Source organism: Dendrobates tinctorius, unplaced genomic scaffold (assembly GCF_039654945.1).
Source record: "Dendrobates tinctorius isolate UK_male_01 unplaced genomic scaffold, ASM3965494v1 ptg000181l, whole genome shotgun sequence".
NCBI classification, from domain to species: Eukaryota; Metazoa; Chordata; class Amphibia; order Anura; family Dendrobatidae; genus Dendrobates; species Dendrobates tinctorius.
In genome coordinates this window covers 9,366,200-9,388,380 of record NW_027361848.1, presented here as the reverse complement: position 1 = coordinate 9,388,380, position 22,181 = coordinate 9,366,200, and the positions used below count along the sequence as shown (strand labels likewise).

At 45.7% G+C, this 22,181-nt stretch overlaps 2 protein-coding genes across 2 annotated transcripts; one reads left to right on the top strand and one right to left on the bottom strand.

Moving 5' to 3' along the window:
* The first annotated feature begins 1,694 nt into the window (after window positions 1-1,694).
* LOC141054955 (uncharacterized) lies at window positions 1,695-5,166 on the top strand. Its single transcript, XM_073551865.1, has 2 exons — window positions 1,695-2,893; window positions 3,146-5,166. The coding sequence occupies exons 1-2, from the start codon at window positions 2,341-2,343 to the stop codon at window positions 4,093-4,095; spliced, it is 1,503 nt and encodes a 500-aa protein (XP_073407966.1). The 5' UTR covers window positions 1,695-2,340; the 3' UTR covers window positions 4,096-5,166.
* Window positions 5,167-17,508: 12,342 nt separating this feature from the next.
* Window positions 17,509-20,133, bottom strand: LOC141054954 (uncharacterized). The gene is made up of 2 exons (XM_073551864.1): window positions 19,379-20,133; window positions 17,509-19,212 (listed from the first exon to the last, which is right to left on the bottom strand). Exon 2 carries the CDS (start codon window positions 18,977-18,979, stop codon window positions 17,642-17,644), a length of 1,338 nt encoding a protein of 445 aa, XP_073407965.1. The 5' UTR covers window positions 18,980-19,212; window positions 19,379-20,133; the 3' UTR covers window positions 17,509-17,641.
* Between the last annotated feature and the right edge of the window lie 2,048 nt (window positions 20,134-22,181).

The window sequence follows — 22,181 nt, the reverse complement described above, 5'->3', positions numbered from 1 at the left end:
CAGTGATGGTGGTATAACATGTAATATCACGCAGCACATCACTTGTAACTCTGTCGGTGTAGTATACTATGCCGTATGTCCATGTGAAAAAATATATGTCGGCATGACCTCCAGACCCTTAAAAATCAGAATAAGGGAACACTATAGGGACATCAGGAATGCATCTGAGACTGAGGACAATACAACTCTCAAGCCAGTTCCGAGACATTTCAAATTGTTCCATGGGAGTAATCCCAAATTACTTAGGGTTTGTGGGATAGACAAGGTCCACATTGACCATCGTGGTGGAAATTGGAGGAAAATATTAGCTCAAAAAGAAGCTGAGTGGATATACAAGCTGGGAACGGTCCAACCAAGAGGACTTAATGAGATTCTGAGCTTTGCCCCATTTCTGTAGGATGCTATAGGTATATGGTGATGGTTCACTTGTTTTTAATATACTTTTTTATTCTTAGTTTTATTCTCAGTATATCATCTTTTATATCGTCATTGCTATGTGGTGCGCATGGACAATGGGTTGGGAAGGCGTCTTCAAGCAAACTGTTGGAGAAGTTGTTACAAGTCATCATACATTGGAGAATATCCGAAAGTATTTGGTCCATATTCATGAGAAATCAAGAGAAAACCTGATTATCCTGTGGTCTGTCTCCTAGGACTGTTGTATGCAAAAATTAGGGATTTCCTTTTTAAACAAAAAGGTTTATACATCAGCATGTTTATGTGTTCTCTTTAGGCTCTCACAATAAAAATTACACACCTTTTGGAGGGATTTATCCCTTCAATTTCGACACATTATGTGCCGAGAAGCCTGTAATATATTGAAAATTGATGGACATTTTAGCTGCAATTATTTTTCATGTACTCTGTTTAGGGGATTAATTGTGCCTATAGGAAAGTGTCCTTATAGAGTAACAGGCCTGTGTTTTCAGGTTTTAATATGCATGTTATACATTTCTTAGGGATTAATTTCCATACTGCTATATACTTTATACTATATAATTTGCAATATACTGAGGATTAGGGGATATTCCATGTTATAATGACTTCCCTTGTATCTTGTGATTAATATCTTACGTAGGAGAGACTCTCAACCACTGGTACAAATGAAATGGCAATATTGAATCCATCTTGTAGGGGTTATCAGCATGGTTTTCATATATATATATACTTCTTTGGAATTGCTCTCTATATTGTGCTGTATTGTATGACAAATAATCTGTTTATTATACATTAAAATGGAGGGACCATTGGGTATATGGATCTCTAACACAATTTAGCAGGGCGATTTCTGCATCTTATATGCATTTGCATCTCATGCATTTGAGTATAAAAGCTCTCTATCCGTTGGTAAAACATTAAACCTTTGGCATACTGACATTTTAGTGTATCACCCAGTGCACTGTGCACACTAGGGTGACCGGATCTCATATGGGGGGAAAAAAATGTCGGAATCTTGTTCGTCTGGACCCCACAAAACGATTCCCCTTTCCAGATATTGAGATAGCCAAAATTTGAGCTCGATCAAACGACGTTAACCCGTGCCGCTCGTTGCTCAAAGTTTGAAAAAAATCCAAATTTTTGGCCAAAAAACTGACATATGGAGCCATAACTCCAGAATGGTAAATAATAAAAACACGCTTAATATCTCAAAAGAAAGCTAATGTTGTTCTTCAAAATTTATATGTTACACACAGGGTGCATGTAATTTCTATTTTAGGGGTGGTGATTTTACCTCAGCGTACAACCGACCTTTTATTTATTCAGTTTAGTTTCTAAAGTGCCTTTGAGCTGGTTAGATCGAACAATTATCCAGTGAAGATATTTTAATGTTTTTTTTAAATTTTCCAAGTGTGTGTGTTATTGTTTTTATAGCTATTAATAATAATAATAATAATATTTATTGTTATAGCGCCATTTATTCCATGGCGCTTTACATGTAAGGAGGGGTATACATAATAAAAGTACAATAATCTTAAACAATACAAGTCATAACTGGTACAGGAGGAGAGAGGACCCTGCCCGCGAGGGCTCACAATCTACAAGGGATGGGTGATAATACAGTAGGCGAGGGTAGAGCTGGTCGTGCAGCGGTTTGGTCGATCGGTGGTCACTGCAGGTTATAGGCTTGTCGGAAGAGGTGGGTCTTCAGGCTCTTTTTGAAGGTTTCGATGGTAAGTGAGAGTCTGATATGTTGTGGTAGAGAGTTCCAGAGTAGGGGTGATGCGCGATATTATAGTATTATTTTAAAAGATATTTGAAAATATTTTATTGAAATTAAAGTTTGTATTATATTTTGTTTCGTTTTTCTAGTTAACTGTTATTTACCTATTGGACTCTGAAATGGCATTCACATCAGGTGTACAAAGCCGGAACAAGGATAAATTATTTCTTGTGGGCTATCCCATTCACCAGATCACCGGTTGTAAACTACCCTCAAATCGTCAAGTCTTATGTGCTTTATTTTATCATTTACGTACTGTGAAATTAACTGTAAGAGAATCAGCAAAACTGACCATACGAGAAGTGTTCATTTTTGGGGGGAAAGCTCGAATCCCGACTAAACATGAGCAAGATGCAATTACTAAGCTGGAAAAACTTCACGCCGAGTGGAGAAGTCTTCAAAAAGACCGGAAGAAAACATCGGAAACGGCCAAGAACAAATTTAAACAGTTTGTTGAAAAGTTGAATGATCTCTTTGATATTGCTCAACAAGATGCCTTGGCTCTGATGAAATTGGAAGAAGATAAGGCATTTCTCGTGAAACAGAGGCAGAAGGGCCGCCCAGGTTCCATGGCTGGAGTGGATCTCAAGTTGTCTCGAGCTGAAGAAATCAAGGCGCAAAAGGAACTTGCAAAAATGAACCGACAAATCCAAGAAGAAACTTTTGATATTGGTGAGTTTATTTTATTATTATTATTATTATTCTAAAAAGTAGATAAACAAATAAGTAAATAGTTTCATTATAATTGAAAGAAAATTGTACATGAGAGCATCATTTGGCATCTTTATGATTGAGTTTATATTCTTAAAATAATACCTATTGATAATTAGAAGTAGGTAATTTAGTACCTATGTATTATTACTATTCTGCTAAAACGACAAGTTTTTATAGTCTTTTTTTTCTCTTTCTTTTGTTGCTTCTTAGAGACGGATGATGAAGACAAGCTCGAAGAAGGAAAAGAAGAAGAAGATACTGAAGAGGACAGCATCTACCAGGAACTTGAGAGCTTGGAGGAAATGGACATCCCTGAAGAAACTGCAGAAGATCCAGGACCATCTGAGAGCAAGAGGATGAAAGTTTCATTTGCAAGGGGCGTTAAAGAGATTTTAAACATGAAATTATCCATTGTGTTAGATCGATGTAAGGTATCCGACAGAAATGCCACGAGAATTTTAATAGCTACTCTAGAAGCACTAAACCTTGACCCTCTTGAGTACAAAGTCTCGAAAACTTTATTACATTCTAGAAGGCAAATGTTCAGAGAACAATATACTAAAATTTTTTTAGATAAAGTAAACATTCCTGAAAAAGAGCCCGTGGTTGTCGATTGGGATGGTAAACTGTTACCGGGTGTTTTAAAACATGAGGAATGTGAGCGAATAGCTATTGCTATTTCATATGGCGAAAAGGAACAGCTGCTGGGAGTTCCTGTAACAGCAAGCAGCTCTGGAGAAGAGCAAGCCGTAGCCATATATGAATGCCTACAGGAATGGGGTCTTCCCAACACCGTCAAGGCGATGTGCTTCGACACTGCAGCATCGAACACGGGAAGACTCAAAGGAGCATGCGTCCTATTGGAGCAAATGTTAGGAAGAGGATTGCTACACCTAGCTTGCCGTCACCATATCTTGGAAATTATGTTAAGAGGCGTATTCGACACAAAAATGGGATCAACCACTGGACCTCATCGAGACATTTTCAAAAGATTCCTCACTGCGTGGCCCAAGATAGACAAAGGAAAATACGACACAGGTATCAGTGACAATCTAATACAAAAGCAGCTAACTCCAGAAGTAATTGCAAATGTTACTGCTGAATTCGAGACCAAATTAACTGAGAGCCACCCCAGAGATGACTACAAGGAACTGTTGTAGTTGGTTCTCGTATTTGTTGGATCACTAGACGGCAATGTTGTGGGTTTTAGAACTCCAGGAGCCATTCATCACGCTAGGTGGATGGCAAAGGCTATTTACTGCTTAAAAATGTTCATTTTTCGTCGTCAATTTAAGATGTCTAAAGAAGAAGAAAGTTCTGTGCGTGCCATTTCTGTTTTCCTTGTTAAAATTTATTGTAAAGCTTGGTTCAATGCTCCAAAAGCTCATCTTGCGCCAAAGCAAGATTTAGGTATTTTGCATAGTCTGTTAGACTATAAAGAATGTGACAACGACATTGCAGAAATAGCCCTGACCAAATTTTAGAACCATTTGTGGTATTTGAATGCAGAGTTGGTGGGATTATCGTTTTTTGATCCCGCCATTACAGACGATGAAAAGTTGTTAATGGCTAATAAATTGCTCAGTATCACAGATGAACCATCAGAGCATGCTAGGGTTGTAAATCCAAAAGTTAGGAAAGAAAAATTAAAAGAGGTAGTTGATGGAGGATTGGTAAATTTACTTACCAAAGAAACATTTACATTCTTTGACCGATTTAATATAAAAACAGATTTCCTAAGACAAAATCCAAACACCTGGCCTCAAAATAATGACTTCCAAGAAGGATTGAAAATTGTCAAAACATTAAAAGTAGTTAATGATATGGCTGAGCGTGGTGTTAAATTAATAACCGACTTTAACGACCTTCTGACAAAAGATGAAGAACAAAAGCAATATGTCCTGCAAGTTGTAAGCAAATGCCGAACATTATATTCTGACGTTTCAAAAACTACTTTAACAAAAGCTCTAGAATAGATTAGATAACTATGTAAAATTATCAACTCATGTAGGTACTACGTCTGTATCTTTTCTGTGTCTGTTTTGTATGTATTATATACCTCATTTTTTTTATTTTAAAATAAAAAATGTCATTAGACTTATCAGTATTACTTGTTTTTTTGTTATATTTCTACTTTAAACTCAAAAATATACAAAAAAAAACAAAATTTATCACTTAATAACAAAATATACGAAGTATGCTCCATTGCTCCTAGTGGTACCAGGTCACGTTCTTGGGGCTAAAAGCTGTTGTAACTCAGTTTGACTTAAAATAACAACAATTATGTATAAAATATAAATTTTGAAGAACATTAGCTTTCTTTTGAGATATTAAGCGTGTTTTTATTATTTACCGTTCTGGAGTTATGGCTCCATATGTCAGCTTTTTGGCCAAAAATTTGGATTTTTTTCAAACTTTGAGCGACGAGCGGCACGGGTTAACGTCGTTTGATCGAGCTCAAATTTTGGCTATCTCAATATCTGGAAAGGGGAATCGTTTTGTGGGGTCCAGACGGACAAAATTCCGACATCGATTTTTTGCGGTCACCCTAGTGCACACTCTGTGTGGAAACGTCTGCTCGACGGGCCAAGACCGCCTCTCTGCCCTGACACGTCGGGCGAAGGAGTGGCTTGCCTGTCCGCAGCGTCACCCTGCAGCGTGGTGCGTTGCCTTGGTAGCGCGTTCTCCCTGGCCTAACCCAGCCGTCTCCACATCGTGACGTGTCTGATGGGGAGTGGCTGCATGGCCGGGAGACGCGCGCCATGATGACGTCACACGCCGGGCACTGGGTGACTTCTCAGCTGTGAGAGATCTGTTGTAATCATGCCATTATATATGCCCTTATGCACCTCGTAGCCATACTCACTTACCTCCCAGGACGAAGCTAAGGCGAAACGCGCATCAGGGATCGCGGTATCACCGGTAATATGTTCATTTTTTCTATGGGGCTGCTGTCACACACTCTGAAAAGGGGAATATATGCCATGTGCACATCTGTGTTGTTAATTATATTGCTTTGATGGCATTCAACTTTGAGTATACAAATATCTTTTGCCCCTAATCAAGATAGTGTTGGGCACTGAGTCTGGCGGCATACTTACATATATTGGAGTGAGTCTCTCTATTTTCACTTTCATGTTTACTACTTCAGCCATATTTAAATGTATTATCTTATGATTTTGGATGCCATTGGAATACTATTGTCCAATGTCATTGCTATTGTAGCAGATTAATACTAACTATTAGCACATTTGTATCATATGCTTTCTGTGCTATTGCTATTGTAGCAGATTAATACTAACTATTAGCACATTTTTATCATATGCTTTCTGCCCAAAATTTAGTCAGTGATATGCACTGAATTTGGCGACATGTTTACATAGATTGTAGAGAGCCTCCCTTCCATTTCAGGGTTTACTGTGTGGGCTGTACCTAACACATTATTTCATAATCTTGGATGCTCACATAGCATCTCTGTCAGGCATTACCACTATTGCAGTAGACTACAGTCTTTCCGCCTATGATTTTTTGTGTCTTGTATGCCCCCTATGCTCCATACTGGATGTATTTTATTATGATTTTTTTTATACATTACCTCTGGTATACACTTTCTACATCTAATTAATACATATGTATTTGTGATATTCATTGATATACCCCTCTCTTTTTATGATGTCTGTGTCTTTTGTATGTATTTCAATAAAGCAATATGTATTTTATGGCAATATGCTTCCTTGATCTGTTTGGTGTATACATAGGCTGTTGTTGCAACAGATACAACAGAGCCAGCAGGAGCAACGGCAGCAGATGCAGCTTCTGGCAACTGCCATCCAGGGCAGGACGAGTGCCCCAACCCCAGGTCTGGCTGATGACACCCACGTCGGGAAGGCGGTAAGACACGCATTGCAGAAAATGACCCCTGAGGATGATGTTGAGGCCTTCCTGACGGTATTTGAGGGGGTGGCTGAGAGGGAAAAACTTCAGCCAGAGCAGTGGGCAGAGGTACTGGCGCCATACCTGACGGGGGAGCCCCAGAAGGCGTACTATGACTTGACTTTGCAAGACGCCAAGGAGTATCCCAAATAAAAGCCGAGATTCACGCACGGTTGGAGGTGACAATGACTGTCAGGGCACAGCAAGTTCACCGCTGGGCCTATCACCGGGACAAACCGCCTTGCTCCCAAATGTTCGACCTGTTGCACCTGGTCCAGAAATGGCTGCAGCCAGAGTTTTCTAGTTTTCTACTCCTACACAGATGGTACAGCGAGTGGTAATGGATTGGTTTGTGCATTCCCTGCCGAGACCCCTACAGACTTGGGTTGCCCAGGGTGATCCCCAGAATGCCGATGAATTGGTTGGACTGGTCGAGAGATACCAGGGGATGGAAGGCTCCTTGGGGAAGCAGCCCATTTTGTATTGGGGGCTCCAGCAGAGGACGGAGTCCCAAAAAGGGGTGGGGTGTCCAAGGTCAAAAGGGGGGAGGCGGTGCCCAAGGTCCCCACAGATGATATCATTTGTTGGAAGTGCCACGGGCCAGGACATATAGCTGCGCATTGTCCCCAGACCACCGAGCAGATGGACTGCAGCATGGGACACCGTAGTTCATACTATGCATACCCAGCCTGCAGTGTGAAGTCTCCACTTAATGAGGGGCCTCAAGCGTGTCCTGTGAAGGTGAACAGTCGAGCAGTAATGGCGCTGCTAGACTCCGGGAGCTTGGTGACCCTTGTAAGGGCCATTTTTCCTCTCAACCTACTCCCGGGTAAAAAGGTCGGCATTCGGTGCATACATGGTGATGCAAAGGACTACCCTATGGCCAGAGTGAACATTGAAACAGCGCATGGCACCGAGTCCCATGAAGTTGGCGTCATTCGGGACTTGTTGCATCCTATAATTATAGGCCGGGATTTCTGTCTGTTTTGGGATCTATGGGGAAGGGTTCTGAGGTTGCTAGCAAGAGCAGGGAACCAATGACCCCTAATAAGGTATTGCCACCACCATAGGCAGACGGGTTTTCTTTTTGTGTCCTTGTGGGGGATGAGGAGGAAGTGTCCCCTGTATCTGACATTCCGGAGTTAGGGGTGGCCGTGAGAATTTTGGGACTGGCCAACATAGGGACCCAACCCTGAGGGAAGCCTTTAACAATATCATCGTCATTAATGGGGTTGCACAGGAGTCAGGGGCGGACACAAGATTTCCCTATTTTATGATGAGTGGGAAGTTGTTATACCGCGTCCCGAAAATAAGGGAGGAGTTGGTAGAGCAGTTAATAGTACCAGGCCCCTATTGTTAGGCATCAGGTTCCTGCATCTGCTCTGCAGGAATCCAGAGCCTCACATTCTGCGGTCTCCTGCTGTCTATCTACCGCAGAGGAGATTGCTTTGCAGCAAATCACTCCAGAGACTAAGTCCCTCTGTTCTCCTACTGGGCATGCTCACGAGGCAATCTCCCATTGGAGATCGGGAGTCATGTGCCCAGGTCCTGTTCAAGATCTCATTGGTCCATCTCGGAGATCTGGAAGCTTCCGGAAGGTCTCGGCTATAAAAGGCAGGCATGGTCGTTCGGCCATGTGCTAGTATAGTCTCTAGTTGATACTGTGTGACTGATGATGGATGTATGAACCTGCGAATGACTCATTATGATTCCCCTCCCTCTGACATTACGTATGTGGACAGGGAACTAGTGTTAGAGTCAGCGCCAGCGTGTGGCAAGCCACAAGCCGCTGCAGCATCATCCACAGTGCTAGCGTCCGACATTGCGCCTGCTTCCTTGCTTTGTCAACTAGCGGCAGTGTCCTATGTTGCGCTGCAGTTGCAGCTCTCTTTGGCGTCCGCAGTAGTGACGCCGCACGCACGGTAGGTCTAGACGGACGCAGCTCCTCTGTTTTGGGTCCTGCTCCTGTGACCAGATACCGTGTGTGCATTTACCTGAGACCTGTGACACTAACAGGCTCAGCCTTTTTGTGTTTACCTCTGCTGACATCTCTGTGAGCAAACAGAGATTGCTTAGCGCACTTGGGTGACGTTCAACCCGCGTGCGCATTTCCGCCTTATTGCTTGTCTGTCACTACTTAGCAGCAGTGTTCACACCTACTGCTTGGTGGACCCCGAGCGGCAAACGCACTTTATTATTTATTTTATTTAGTGCGTTCCGCCGTTCCTAACATTGTACTAGCGCGCCAGGGTCTGGCTAGTAATGGCAGATCAGCAGCAACTCCTACAGTACATTCGGCAGCTAGAGGGCCGGTTGCCTACTCTTGAGAGTGCTATCTCAGCTGCGAAGTCTACTGAAGCTGCTGTACAGGCAATCGCAGAGGTGGTTTCACGTATGTCCACGTCCTCCCCTGCGCCGACAGTTTCCCGCCTCCCATTGCCCGATAAATTTTCTGGCGATGGTGCCTCCTGTAGGGGTTTTGTGAGCCAGTGCTCTATCCAGCTGGAGTTACTGGCTGCGCGATTCCCTACGGAACGGGCTAAGGTGGGGTTTATTGTTTCCCTTCTGTCGGGCAGGGTGTTGGATTAGGCCTCGCCACTATGGGAACGTGGTGACCCAGAGGTTCGGACCGCTCCTCAGTTCTTAACATCTATCAAGCAGGTCTTCCTGGGACCATGGGTCACGCACGACACCTCTCATCAGCTACTTGCATTAACTCAGGGATCTCTCTCGGTCAGCCAGTATGCCGTTCTTTTTCGGACAATGGCTTCCGAGCTGGAGTGGTCTGATAAAGCCCTCATCCCTGTGTTTTGGAGAGGTTTAGCAGAGCATTTTAAGGATGCTCTATCTACCAGAAAGGTTCCTGTAAGTCTGGAAGAGCTGATTGCCATTGCCCCCCACATTGATCTCCGTTTTTGGTAGCGCAGGCTGGAGCGTGCTCAATCCAGACGGAAGGTTACTTCGGCTCCCAACCTTTTTGAACCTCTGGAATTACCTGAGCCAGAGTGTTCACTCCCAGAGCCCATGGAGGTGTCTCGCGCCAGTCTCGAGGCGCGTCCAGCACTAAGCTCCACTTGCGGTTACCACTGTCAGCACTCTGTTCCCCAGGATAACGGGGCCCCGCAATGGCCAAACTCTGGGCCACCGGGCAAGACCTTTGTCCCCCCTCGCCTTCAGCCGAAGGTTCTCACGTGGGCACACGCATACAGGGTGGTGGTCACTGTGGCTACATGCAGACCACAAAACTCCTGGCAGGGTCTTATTGGTGGCCGCGCAGGGCTCGGGACATTACAAAATATATTTGGGCATGCGCCTCTTGTGCTCGGAACAGCTTCCTTAAACAGAGTGTGAAGACGCCCGCTGACACACTGCGGCGTTCCACTTCAACTTCTGCTCCTGGCAATTTTGCCGCTCCCGCTGTCTCCCACGTGTCCCTTCTGAAACCTGGCGATCTTGCCACCTCTGATGCCTTCCACGTGTCCCGGTTTTCCGAGTCACCTACCGGGACTTGCCTTCGGACGAGTCTGAGGCCTATGCCTCTGATGGGCACAAAGTGGTGGATTGGAAGGTTCAGGGGGGAGGGGGCCCTAGGAGGGGGGTAATGTTAGGCGTCAGGTTTCTGCATCTGCTCTGCAGGAATCCAGAGCCTCACATTCTGCGGTCTCCTGCTGTTTATCTACTGCAGAGGAGATTGCTTTGCAGCAAATCACTCCAGAGACTAAGTACCTCTGTTCTACTGGCCATGCCCACGAGACGATCTCCCATTGGAGATCAGGAGTCATGTGCCCAGGTCCTGTTCCAGATCTCATTGGTCCATCTCGGAGATCTGGAAGCTTCTGGAAGGTCCCGACTATAAAAGGCACGCATGGTCGTTCGTCCATGCGCTAGTATAGTCTCTAGTTGATACTGTGTGAATGATGATGGGTGTATGAACCTGCGAATGACTCATTATGATTCCCCTCCCTCTGACATTACGTATGTGGACAGGGAACTAGTGTTAGAGTCAGCGCCAGCGCGTGGCAAGCCACAAGCCGCTACAGCATCATCCACAGTGCTAGCGTCCGACATTGCGCCTGCTTCCTTGCTTTGTCAACTAGCGGCAGTGTCCTATGCTGCGCTGCAGTTGCAGCCCTCTTTGGCGTCCGCAGTAGCGACGCCGCACGCACGGTAGGTCTAGACAGACGCAGCTCCTCTGCTTTGGGTCCTGCTCCTGTGACCAGATACCATGTGTGCTTTTACCTGAGACCTGTGACACTAACAGGCTCAGCCTTTCTGCGTTTACCTCTGCTGACATCTCTGTGAGCAAACAGAGATTGCTTAGCGCACTTGGGTGACATTCAACCCGCGTGCGCATTTCCGCCATATTGCTCGTCTGTCACCTATAGACGGAAAGTGTTGGACATGGCCCTTTCACACTTCTTGGGGGGACACTTGAGGGTGGAAAAAAAGCAGGAACGGGTCGTGCAGAGGCTCTATTGGCCTGGGTGTCACCGGGAAATAGTAAACTATTGCAGGTCCTGCCCTACATGTCAGTCAACTGCCCCACCTCTGATCTTCGGAAGCCCCTTGTGCCATTGCCCATTATTGAGGTGCCATTTGAGAGAATTGCCATTGGTTGGCCCCTTAGTTAAATCAGCCCGGGGCCATCAGTATATATTAGTCATACTGGACTATGCGACACGCTATCCTGAGGCAATTCCCCTGAGAAATTCCTCCACGAAGAGTATAGCTGGCGAGTTGGTCCATGTGTTTTCCAGGACGGGTTTGCCGAAGGAGATCCTGACCGACCAGGGGACACCTTTTATGAGCAAGGTGATGAGGGAGTTGTGCAAGGTTCTGCAAATCTCCCAGTTGAGGACTTCCGTGTACCATCTGCAGTCAGATGGCCTTGTTGAGAGATTTAGCAAGACACTGAAGAGCATGCTAAGAAAAGCCATAGAGAAAGACGGTAGAGACTGGGATTGTCACTTACCATGTCTGCTGTTTTCAATCCATGAAGTTCCCCAGGCCTCGACGGGGTTCTCGCCCTTCGAGCCGAAGTCACGCCCCACAGAAGCGTCATTGAGCATGTGGCACTGATGCAGCAGAGGATTGCAAAAGTAATGCCCATCGTGAAAGAACACCTCCGCCAGGCACAAGAAGCTCAGGCCAGGGTCTACAACCGGTCAGCAAGAGTGAGGCAGTTCAATCCGGGAGACCAAGGTCTCGTGCTGGTTCTGACAGTGGAGAAAAAGTTCTTGGCCAAATAGCAAGGGCCATATGAGGTCGTGGAGAAGCTTGGGGAGGTAAACTATAAGATTCACCAACCAGGAAGACGGAAACCATACCAGGTTTACCATGTCAACCTCATCAAGCCATGGCAAGATAGAGAGCCAGCGGTAACTCCGTGCTCGCTGGGCAACCCAGAAGGTGAGGTTGGAGGGGTTACTATAGCGGAGACGCTATCGAAGGCCCAGAAAACAGCAGTTCCGGGAGTTGCTCCAGAAAAACAGGGACCTGTGTTATGATTGAGTCACCGAGGAGGAAAAAACAAAACACAAGCTCAGCCCAGAAAATCAGAGAGGTTGGAAACTAACGGATTGCAGACCCCTAATCCTATCACACAATTAGCAGTAGCCGTGGAGTGTTCCTACGGTGATCCTAGACACCTCGTCACAGCAGGAGATCTACATAAGCCTAAAGAGAGAGAAGGGAAAAACTGACTGCCCCAGAGCAGACCCCAAAGCAATAGGCAGCCCCCAACATATAATGACGGTGAAGCAAGATGAAAACACTAACACAGATAGAAAGATAGGTTGAGCAAACGATGGGGCCCAAGGTAACTAAAAAAGACAGGAGAGAAAAGCTGCTGTCTGCAATCCGAGAAAACCCTGCTAAAAAATATTACCAACACAACTGATAAGCAAAAAGGACCCTGAAGTCACTAGACTTCAAACCCTATATCAGCACTCAGAATATTCTGGAAACAGAGCAAAAGAGAACACTGATCAAGGAAAAAGAATCCAGCACCCCCCCGGCCGGGGATGTCTGAACTCCAAAAAACAAGGTAAACAAAACCAAAACTAATAAGTTCAATAGAAGAGCAAAAACTTATCTTTGGGAAGCAGGAATCAGACTGGTCTCCAAGAATCCAGCAGAGAAATCACCAGCGACTCAGAAGGGCGTCAGCTGCCTTATATCCAGTCAGAAGTTCCCGTTACCCAGTCACCATCCACCTGATCAGGTGTTTGGTAATCAGCCTCACTACCTTCCTTCACCAGAAGAGGGAGATCCTCGGACACAAAAGATGAATGAACAGATGAGCTCACAACAGACCTGTTTTCATAGTTGCCGGGTGCACGAAGGTCGTTGAGCACCAAGCTCTGCCAGAGCCACATGTGCGGGTGAATGTGAAGCCTTATCGAATTCCAGAGGCCCGTCGAGAAGTAATCCCCAAGGAGGCACAGCATATGTTGAAGCTCGGGGTCATTGAGGAATCCAAGAGTGGTTGGTCGAGCCTGATTGTCCTGGTCCCAAAACCTGATGATCAATGGAGGTTCTGCAATGACTACCAGAAGCTGAATGAGGTCTCCAAGATCAACGCATATCCCATGCCATGCGTTGATGAGCTCATCGAGAGACTTGGACCTGCCAGGTACATAACCACCTTGGATTTGACAAAGGGATATTGGCAGATCCCCATGACACAGGAAGCCAAGGAGAAGACTGCATTTTCTACACCAGACTGGTGCTTCCAGTCTGTCCAGATGCCGTTTGGCCTGCAGGGAGCTCCGGCGACCTTCCAGAGGGCTATGGATAGAATCCTTGTGCCTCATAAGCTATACGCTGCCGCGTATCTGGATGATATCGTCATCTTTACCCTGGACTGGGAGAGTCACCAGAAAAAGGTACAAGCAGTGCTCTAAGAGAGGCGGGGTTTACAATAAACCTGAAGAAGTGTGCCTTGGGTAAAGAAGAAGCCAGGTACTTGGGATATGTAGTGGGGCGTGGCGAGATCAAACCCCAAATCAATAAAGTGGAGTCAATTCAAACTTGGCCGAGACCTCTGTCCAAAAAGCAAGTTAGGGCTTTCCTGGGGATCGTGGGATATTACAGGAGGTTCATCCCAAACTTTGCCATGATGGCTGTGCGGCGCCCCCAGGAGTATGGTCGCCACAGTGGCATTACCTTCCTCCTAGGGAGTGTGATGCCATGCTTGGAATCAATAAAGGGTCTCTCTGTCAGGTAAATGCAGCACACAGCACGGTTCCCACTCCAGGCCAGCAGAGGGAGCTCTGAACCAAAACTGGGGGAGGAGCTGCTCTCTGGGGGCCAGGTAAGGGGAAGTTAGTTTGTGTGAGGAGGGCTAAGGCTAGTTTCACATTAGCGTTTTTTTGCGCAGCGCATCGTGCGCATAAAAAACGCAAAGAAAAACGCAAAACAAATGTGCGTTTTTTTTTCTTCATGCGCACGCTGATGCGTCAAAATAACGCAGTGTTACTTGCGTTTTACATGCGTTTTTGCATGCGGTTGCGTTTTTTATGCGCATGCGTTTTTAGGTGTGACATTTCACAATAGAAAAATCCTTGACCACCAATGGGTCACCAGTGGGCGTGTGTCATTGGAATGTTTTATAGACCCTGTACTGCTGAATTCATCAGATTTTGCTGCTGTTTCCGGTGTCAAGATGGACCTGCGTCTGGATAATTTCCGCTTCAAGCTGGATCTTGACATTGCTCTCTCTCAGGCGTATGTCTTTTGTTGCCAGCAAGAAAGGGAGAGGGAGAGACAGCAGAGACGGCAGCGGCGTCGGTTTTGGAGGCATCCAATCATCGAACTCCGGGCAAGCCGTGGAGCATATCACACGCTGTACAGCGAGCTACAGGAAAACCCGGAGAAATTTGCTGACTATACACGGATGTCCCAGGAAAGCTTCCTTGACTTGCTGGGTATGGTTGAAGGAAACATCCGGAGAAGGGACACTCAGCTCCGGCGTGCCATTCCTCCCGAAGAAAGGCTCCTTGTCACCTTACGGTATGTATGTTGTTATGTTTGCATAATTTTTTTGGCTTTTTGCTTTTTTTTTTTTTTTTGGTCCAAAAAATTAGGTTTTTTTTGGCTATTGAATTTTAACATTATTTTTGGGAAATTGCTTTTTTGCATAATGGTTTTTCTTCTGGCATGTACTAATCCCAAGCCTTTATAAAATGTTTTTTTGCTATGTTGTATTAAAAAAACATGCAAAATAGTTAGGCCATGTACTTTTTTATTTTCAGTGTTTTTAGTAATACCCAAGACAGAAATACAATTATTTTTTCTTTTTATGTTTGGCAGGTTCCTGGCAACTGGAGAGAGTCTTTCATCCCTGCATTTCCAGTACCGGCTGGGAATCTCTACTTTATCCGGGATTGTTGCCGACACCTGCAGGGCTCTGTGGGATGTTCTGTGTCCGGAGTTTCTGCCATTGCCCACTGCCGAAAAGTGGCTTCAAATATCGGAGAAATTCTGGGCAGTCTGCAATTTCCCGAACTGCCTAGGAGCGGTGGACGGGAAGCACATCCGCATCACAAAACCCGCAAGAAGTGGCTCCGAGTACTACAACTACAAGAAGTACTTTTCCACAGTCCTAATGGCCATTGCGGATGCAGACTGCCGGTTTGTGGCGGTGGACATAGGGGCATTCGGACGGGGCAACGATTCACAGACTTTTAAGAACTCTGATATGGGCTGGAGGTTGTACGGCAACCATTTCAATTTTCCACTGGCACGGCCTCTTCCCCAAACCCAAACTCCACCACTGCCATTTGTAGTGGTTGGGGATGAGGCATTTCAGATGTGCCCAAACCTGCTGAAGCCGTACTCCAGCCGTGACTTGGACCACCGCAAGAAAATTTTCAACTACAGGCTTACGAGGGCTCGCAGGACTGTAGAGTGCGCCTTTGGCATTCTAGTGTCCAGATGGCGAATTCTCAGCACCGCCATCAATCTCAAAATGGAAACAGTGGATGAGGTGGTGAAGGCATGCGTGGTTCTCCACAATTTTGTTATGGCAAAGGAGCGGCCGAACTTTGACATGGATGAGCCTGCTGCCAACCCTTTGCCAGATTTTACTCAGCACCCTCTTCGGTCCTCAGTCGAAGTTGCCCAAATGAGGGACCAATTTGCGGACTACTTTTTATCCGATGTTGGTCGTGTAGCATGGCAGGATCAAATGGTTTAATAGTTTTGTTGTTTGTTAAAAATAAAATACATGGTTTTTTATACCTGTACCCAGTGTACTGTGTCTTAATAAACTCCACTACTCACCTGCCCAGGTTAAATTGAAGAAAGGGAAACCACCATAAAAAAAATAAATATATATATATATATATAAATATATATATATATAAATATATATATAAATATATATAAATATATATATATTTATATTTATATATATATATATATATATTTATATATATATATATATTTATATACACTCACTGGCCACTTTATTAGGTACACCATGCTAGTAACGGGTTGGACCCCCTTTTGCCTTCAGAACTGCCTCAATTCTTCGTGGCAGAGATTCAACAAGGTGCTGGAAGCATTCCTCAGAGATTTTGGACCATATTGACATGATGGCATCACACAGTTGGCGCAGATTTGTCGGCTGCACATCCCTGATGCGAATCTCCCGTTCCACCACATCCCAAAGATGCTCTATTGGATTGAGATCTGGTGACTGAGGAGGCCATTTGAGTACAGTGAACTCATTGTCATGTTCAAGAAACCAATCTGAGATGATTCGAGCTTTATGACATGGCGCATTATCCTGCTGAAAGTAGCCATCAGATGCCTGTTCTTAGCTGAGAGGAGTGGTACCCAGTGTGGTCTTCTGCTGCTGTAGCCCATCTGCCTCAAAGTTCGACGCACTGTGCGTTCAGAGATGCTCTTCTGCCTACCTTGGTTGTAACGGGTGGCAATTTGAGTCACTGTTGCCTTTCTATCAGCTCGAACCAGTATGCCCATTCTCCTCTGACCTCTGGCATCAACAAGGCATTTCCGGCCACAGAACTGCCGCTCACTGGATTTTTTTTCTTTTTCGGACCATTCTCTGTAAACCCTAGAGATGGTTGTGCGTGAAAATCCCAGTAGATCAGCAGTTTCTGAAATACTCAGACCAGCCCTTCTGGCACCAACAATCATGCCACGTTCAAAGGCACTCAAATCACCTTTCTTCCCCATACTGATGCTCGGTTTGAACTGCAGGAGATTGTCTTGACCATGTCTACATGCCTAAATGCACTGAGTTGCCTCCATGTGATTGGCTGATTAGAAATTAAGTCTTAACACACAGTTGGACAGGTGTACCTAATAAAGTGGCCAGTGAGTGTATATATATATATATATATATATATATATTTATATATATATTTATATATATATTTATATATATATATATATATATATATATATATATATCTTTATATATATATATATATATATATATATAATTTATTTTTTTTTTTTGGTGGTTTCCCTTTCTTTACTTTATACCGGATGGTCAGCCATCCAACTCTGAAAGGGATACTATATTTCATTTTTTTTTTATTTATATATATATATATATATATATATATATATATATATAAAAAAAAAATGAAATATAGTATCCCTTTCAGAGTTGGATGGCTGACCATCCGGTATAAAGTAAAGAAAAACAAACCATAGTGTAGGGCGCAGTGTGTGCAGGCGGCGAAAGACACAATAACCAAACATTATTTTGAAAAAAAAATATAACATTTATTTAACTTATTTTTTAGTTGCTGGAAACTGGGGGGTGTGGAGGGATGAGGAACGGCTTTGGGTGGAGTAAGGGGTTCTAGGGGAAGGAGGAACCAAAGAAGTGGGGGAAGGGAGCTGAGGCAAGGAAAGTTGTGAAGTGGGAGGTGAGGGAGGAGGGAGGGTAAGAGTCCTCCTCTTTGTTTTTTTATGACGGTGGCCCGTCGTCTTGCTGCTGTCCTCGCTTGAGCCTGAGGACTGGCTAGACCCCGGGGACCGCCTTGAGCCTCTGGACCGCCTTGAGCCTCTGGACCGCCTTGAGCCTCTGGAACGCCTGGAGGCTGTGGACTGGCTGGAGCTGGGGGACCGCCTGGCGCTTGTGGACCGCCTGCCAGGATCTTGTACCTGCTGTGGCATGCTGGTGGTGGTGGATGTCCTGGCAGGGGCCGTAAATATTGAATGCGGGTCCCCCAGCTGATGCTGCTCCGAGGTGGTGGTGCTGGTGGTGGTGGCGGTCCATGCAGGCGTGGTGGCTGTGGCGGTCCATACCGGGGTGGTCCTCCCGCTGGTGGTGGTGGTGGCGGCGCTACAGGCAGGGGTGGTGACGACGGGCCATCCAGTGGTGGTGGCGGCAGCAGTGGTGGGCCAGGCAGGAGCAGCGCTTGGCATGGTGTTGGCGGGTAAGTGTCCAGCTGCACTCGGACTTGGGGCGGTATATTGGTGTCCGGCGAGGCTTGGAAGTGTGGTGGCTGTGCAGTGATATGCAGCAGAAGTAGGTAATGCTGTAAAACGAGTCAGGGGTGGCACCGGTGGAAATGCCACCGCTGACTGCTGCATAATCCTACTCTGCTGCATAGCCTGCATAAAAGCATTGTTGCAGGCCTGCATGACAGTCAACTGGAGGTCAGGGGTAAGGTGTTCCGCCGTGTCCCGAGCTATTTGGGTATAAAAATGATGCGCTGGTCTGGCGAGGTCGACTTCCAGGCGCTCAAGGCGACCCTCGATAGACTTGTAGCGTTGGTCCAAAAGGAGGAAACCACTCTCAAGTCTATCGGAGAGTGCCTTGAGGCTACTCTGAAAGACCGAGCTCAATTCAACGAACTCGGGCATGAGAGGCCTGTCCAAGGTCCTCTGCCGCTGCTGGCGGGAAGTGCCCGCAAAACCAGTGGCAGAGACCTGGGACAGGGGAACACCTGAGCGACCAGCTTCCTGGTCTCCAGATGACTGTGGTGCAGACCTGCAAGGTGCTTCCTCGCTGATGGATGGCTGGGAGGGGTCCGGGGCAGCTTGATGAAGGACCGCTTCGGGCCCAGGTTGCAGGGTGCTGCTCCAGGTGCTGTGAAAAGAAAAGAAAGAAATTACTACCATAAATTAACAATCGCCAACTCCTGTGGAATAGAAAAGCACAGAATAAAACACAATACAACTAGAAAATACTTACGTTCGGGAGGCAAGGACCGGTCTTAAAAATGCCAAGGCACGATGGTATCTGTACTTCGTGCCGGTCCTTGCCGCAGCACCACTGCGAACCTTATTCTCCTGACGGATATCCCTGTTGAAGTGGTCCTTCATCGAGCGCCAACGGGTTCTGACTTTGTTCACTGTGGTGGAAAAAAAAAAAAAGAAAAAAAGTAAGACTATGCACTGGAGGCTGTGATCATCCAACTGTGTGTGATGATAGAAACTCCATGGAGTTAATAGCATCACACACAGTTGGGTGATCCCGGCCAAGATCACTGCTGCATCACACTGCATTTAAATACTTACGAAAATCCTTGCGGACCCGGGGAGAGGCGTTGTCCCAGCCATCCATCAGCGATGCGGCCACCTCGTTCCAGAGCCGCCGGATCACCACGTTGTCCGAGTGCAGTTGGTGACGGGTGTCCCACAACGGGACTCGCTACTGGACTAGACGGATGAGCTCGTCGTTGTCCAGGGCGAGGTCCTCCTCCCGCTGTGGAGCCTAGAAAAGAAAGACAAACATTAATCTTTGAAAGATTTTAAAATAAAAAATATCGAAAACTAGCTGAAGAGCCCGGCGCTGCCCGGGCATAGTAACTAACTGTGGTTAGTTATAGAAAATTATAATTATCCTCCATCCCATAGTCCCGTGCCCATATTCCATCATACATATCCTCCATCCCATAGTCCTGTGCCCATATACCCATCATACATATTCGCCATCCCATATGCCTGTGCCCATATACCCATCATACATATTCGCCATCCCATAGTCCCGTGCCCATATACCATCATACATATCCTCCATCCCATGCCCATATACCCATCATATATATCCTCCATCCCATAGTCCCGTGCCCATATTCCATCATACATATCCTCCATCCCATAGTCCTGTGCCCATATACCCATCATACATATTCGCCATCTCATATGCCTGTGCCCATATACCCATCATACATATTCGCCATCCCATAGTCCCGTGCCCATATACCATCATACATATCCTCTATCCCATGCCCATATACCCATCATATATATCCTCCATCCCATAGTCCCGTGCCCATATACCCAAACAAACAAACATATACACACACACACACACACACACACATACACACTTTGAGCTTTAGATATTGATAAACAAGCCATGAAAAAATTATTTGTTTTAAATGAAAATAAATGCAAAAAAAGCAACAAACATCGAAAAAAACAACCATGAAAATTTAAAAAAAAAAAATTAAAAAATACCAAAAAAAAAATAAATAAATAAACCAGACTAGAAAATAAGTAAAAAAAAAAAAAAACAGTCCGTCTGTACTTACATCACGTCTTCCCGCCCGCACTTGGCCTTGCTGCTCCTGCCGTTCCTCCGGTGGTGGTGGCGTGATGGAGGATGAGGTCTGAAAATTAAACCAAAAAAATTAATCACATGTGTTTATTTTTTCCAATCCATACGGAAGCATAGTACTCACTTCTTCTGCCTCTTGCCCTGTCCCGGGGACATATTCCTCACCAGATGAAGACATGCTGCAATAAAAAAAAAAAGAGACATAAGTACATAGAAATGTATTGAAATTTCAGCCAGACATTAGGTTTTTCATACTTACATTGGTGCAGCTTGTGCTGTGTGTCCACTCATGAGCAATCCTTAAAGTATTGTGGAATCCCAGTGCCCACACCATTTTATCACCTTGGTTTAATTTTTTTTTTTACTGTCTAGACCAAATTTCAGTCATGTTTATTTAAAAAACGCATGCGCATAAAAACGCAAGCGTGCGCAAGACCATGCGCAAGTATTGCGCTCCCATAGGCTCCAATGTGGTGTTTTTGCGCATTCCGTGTGCATTCCGTGCGCATGCGTTGTTTTAACGAGACAGGGCGGAACCAAAAATGCAACATGTTGCGTCTGACGCGCCTGGCGCGAAAGACAAAAAAACGCATGCGCACGAAAGCGCAAATATGCGCAAGACCATGCGCACATCATGTTAAATATAGGTGCGCAGTGCGCATGCGCACTGGTGCGCCCGATGCGCTGCGCACAAAAGCGCTAATGTGAAACCAGCCTAAGTGTGTGGACGGGCGAAGAAGAGCTGGAGGATTGAGCAGAGTTCAGGCTCACTTCTAGCGTAGCGCATGGTCCGGAGTCCGGTCTCCGAGGTTGTATGGATACTGATGTTCCTGCAGCAGAAACCGAAGGAATCGGAAGCTGTAAATGCTCTGTTCCCACATAAGACTTGGAGGTACAACAGCAACGTGTGAGCCAGAAGAAGGAGGCTACAGCTGTCTGCCATACGAAGGGGTTCTAAAAGAGAGCAAGCAAGAGGAACTTCAGTGTAACTCAGTACTGCATGTACCTCAGATAAGCGCTAGAAAGGAGACTACACAACCCACCTGCATTGAGAGATTCCTAAGTTGCTTCCAGGTTAGCCAACTCCTGTTCCATCTGTAATCTGGATCCCGGACTGCACTTGCAAATTAAGGTAAAAGAAACAGCACCCTGTTGTGTCATTGCCTTCTTCCTGCAACCCCTTCAGCACTGCTACATCTTTGTGCCTAACACTGCACCCTCTTCCTGAACACCTATCATTATTGCCCCGGGACTACAGCTCTACCTGTGGGGAGCTATTACATCTTGCTGCCTGATACCATCTGTCCCAGAGGATCTGCCTGCAGCGTCAGCTTAACCCCTTCATTGCCGAGCACCACAGGTGGCATCACGTAACATCCACTTATAAACTTTAATCAGTCATGCTCAACCCCTTTTACATGGATGCCCAGGGCCACGGACCGGGTCACCGCTACTGTGACACTTCCCTCTGAGATATTGGCCTGGTACCGAGTACCCCACTGCCCTGGCGGGTGATCCATTTTGGCGTCACAAACAAGATGCAGGGGTCAGCACAGCTGCGGCCCCAATGGCACTGCAGAATCCAGCCACCAGCGCAGCAGGAACAAGCGCCCATCACAGCAGTCCCCATAATGCCGCTGTCAATGCCCTATATAACAGGATCAGTCTGGTTACCGCAGTACTCAGGGGAGTCACATATCCTGAGTGAATTTAAAGAGAGACTGTGCAGTTTGTTTGAGGTGTATCCTCTGTCTGAAA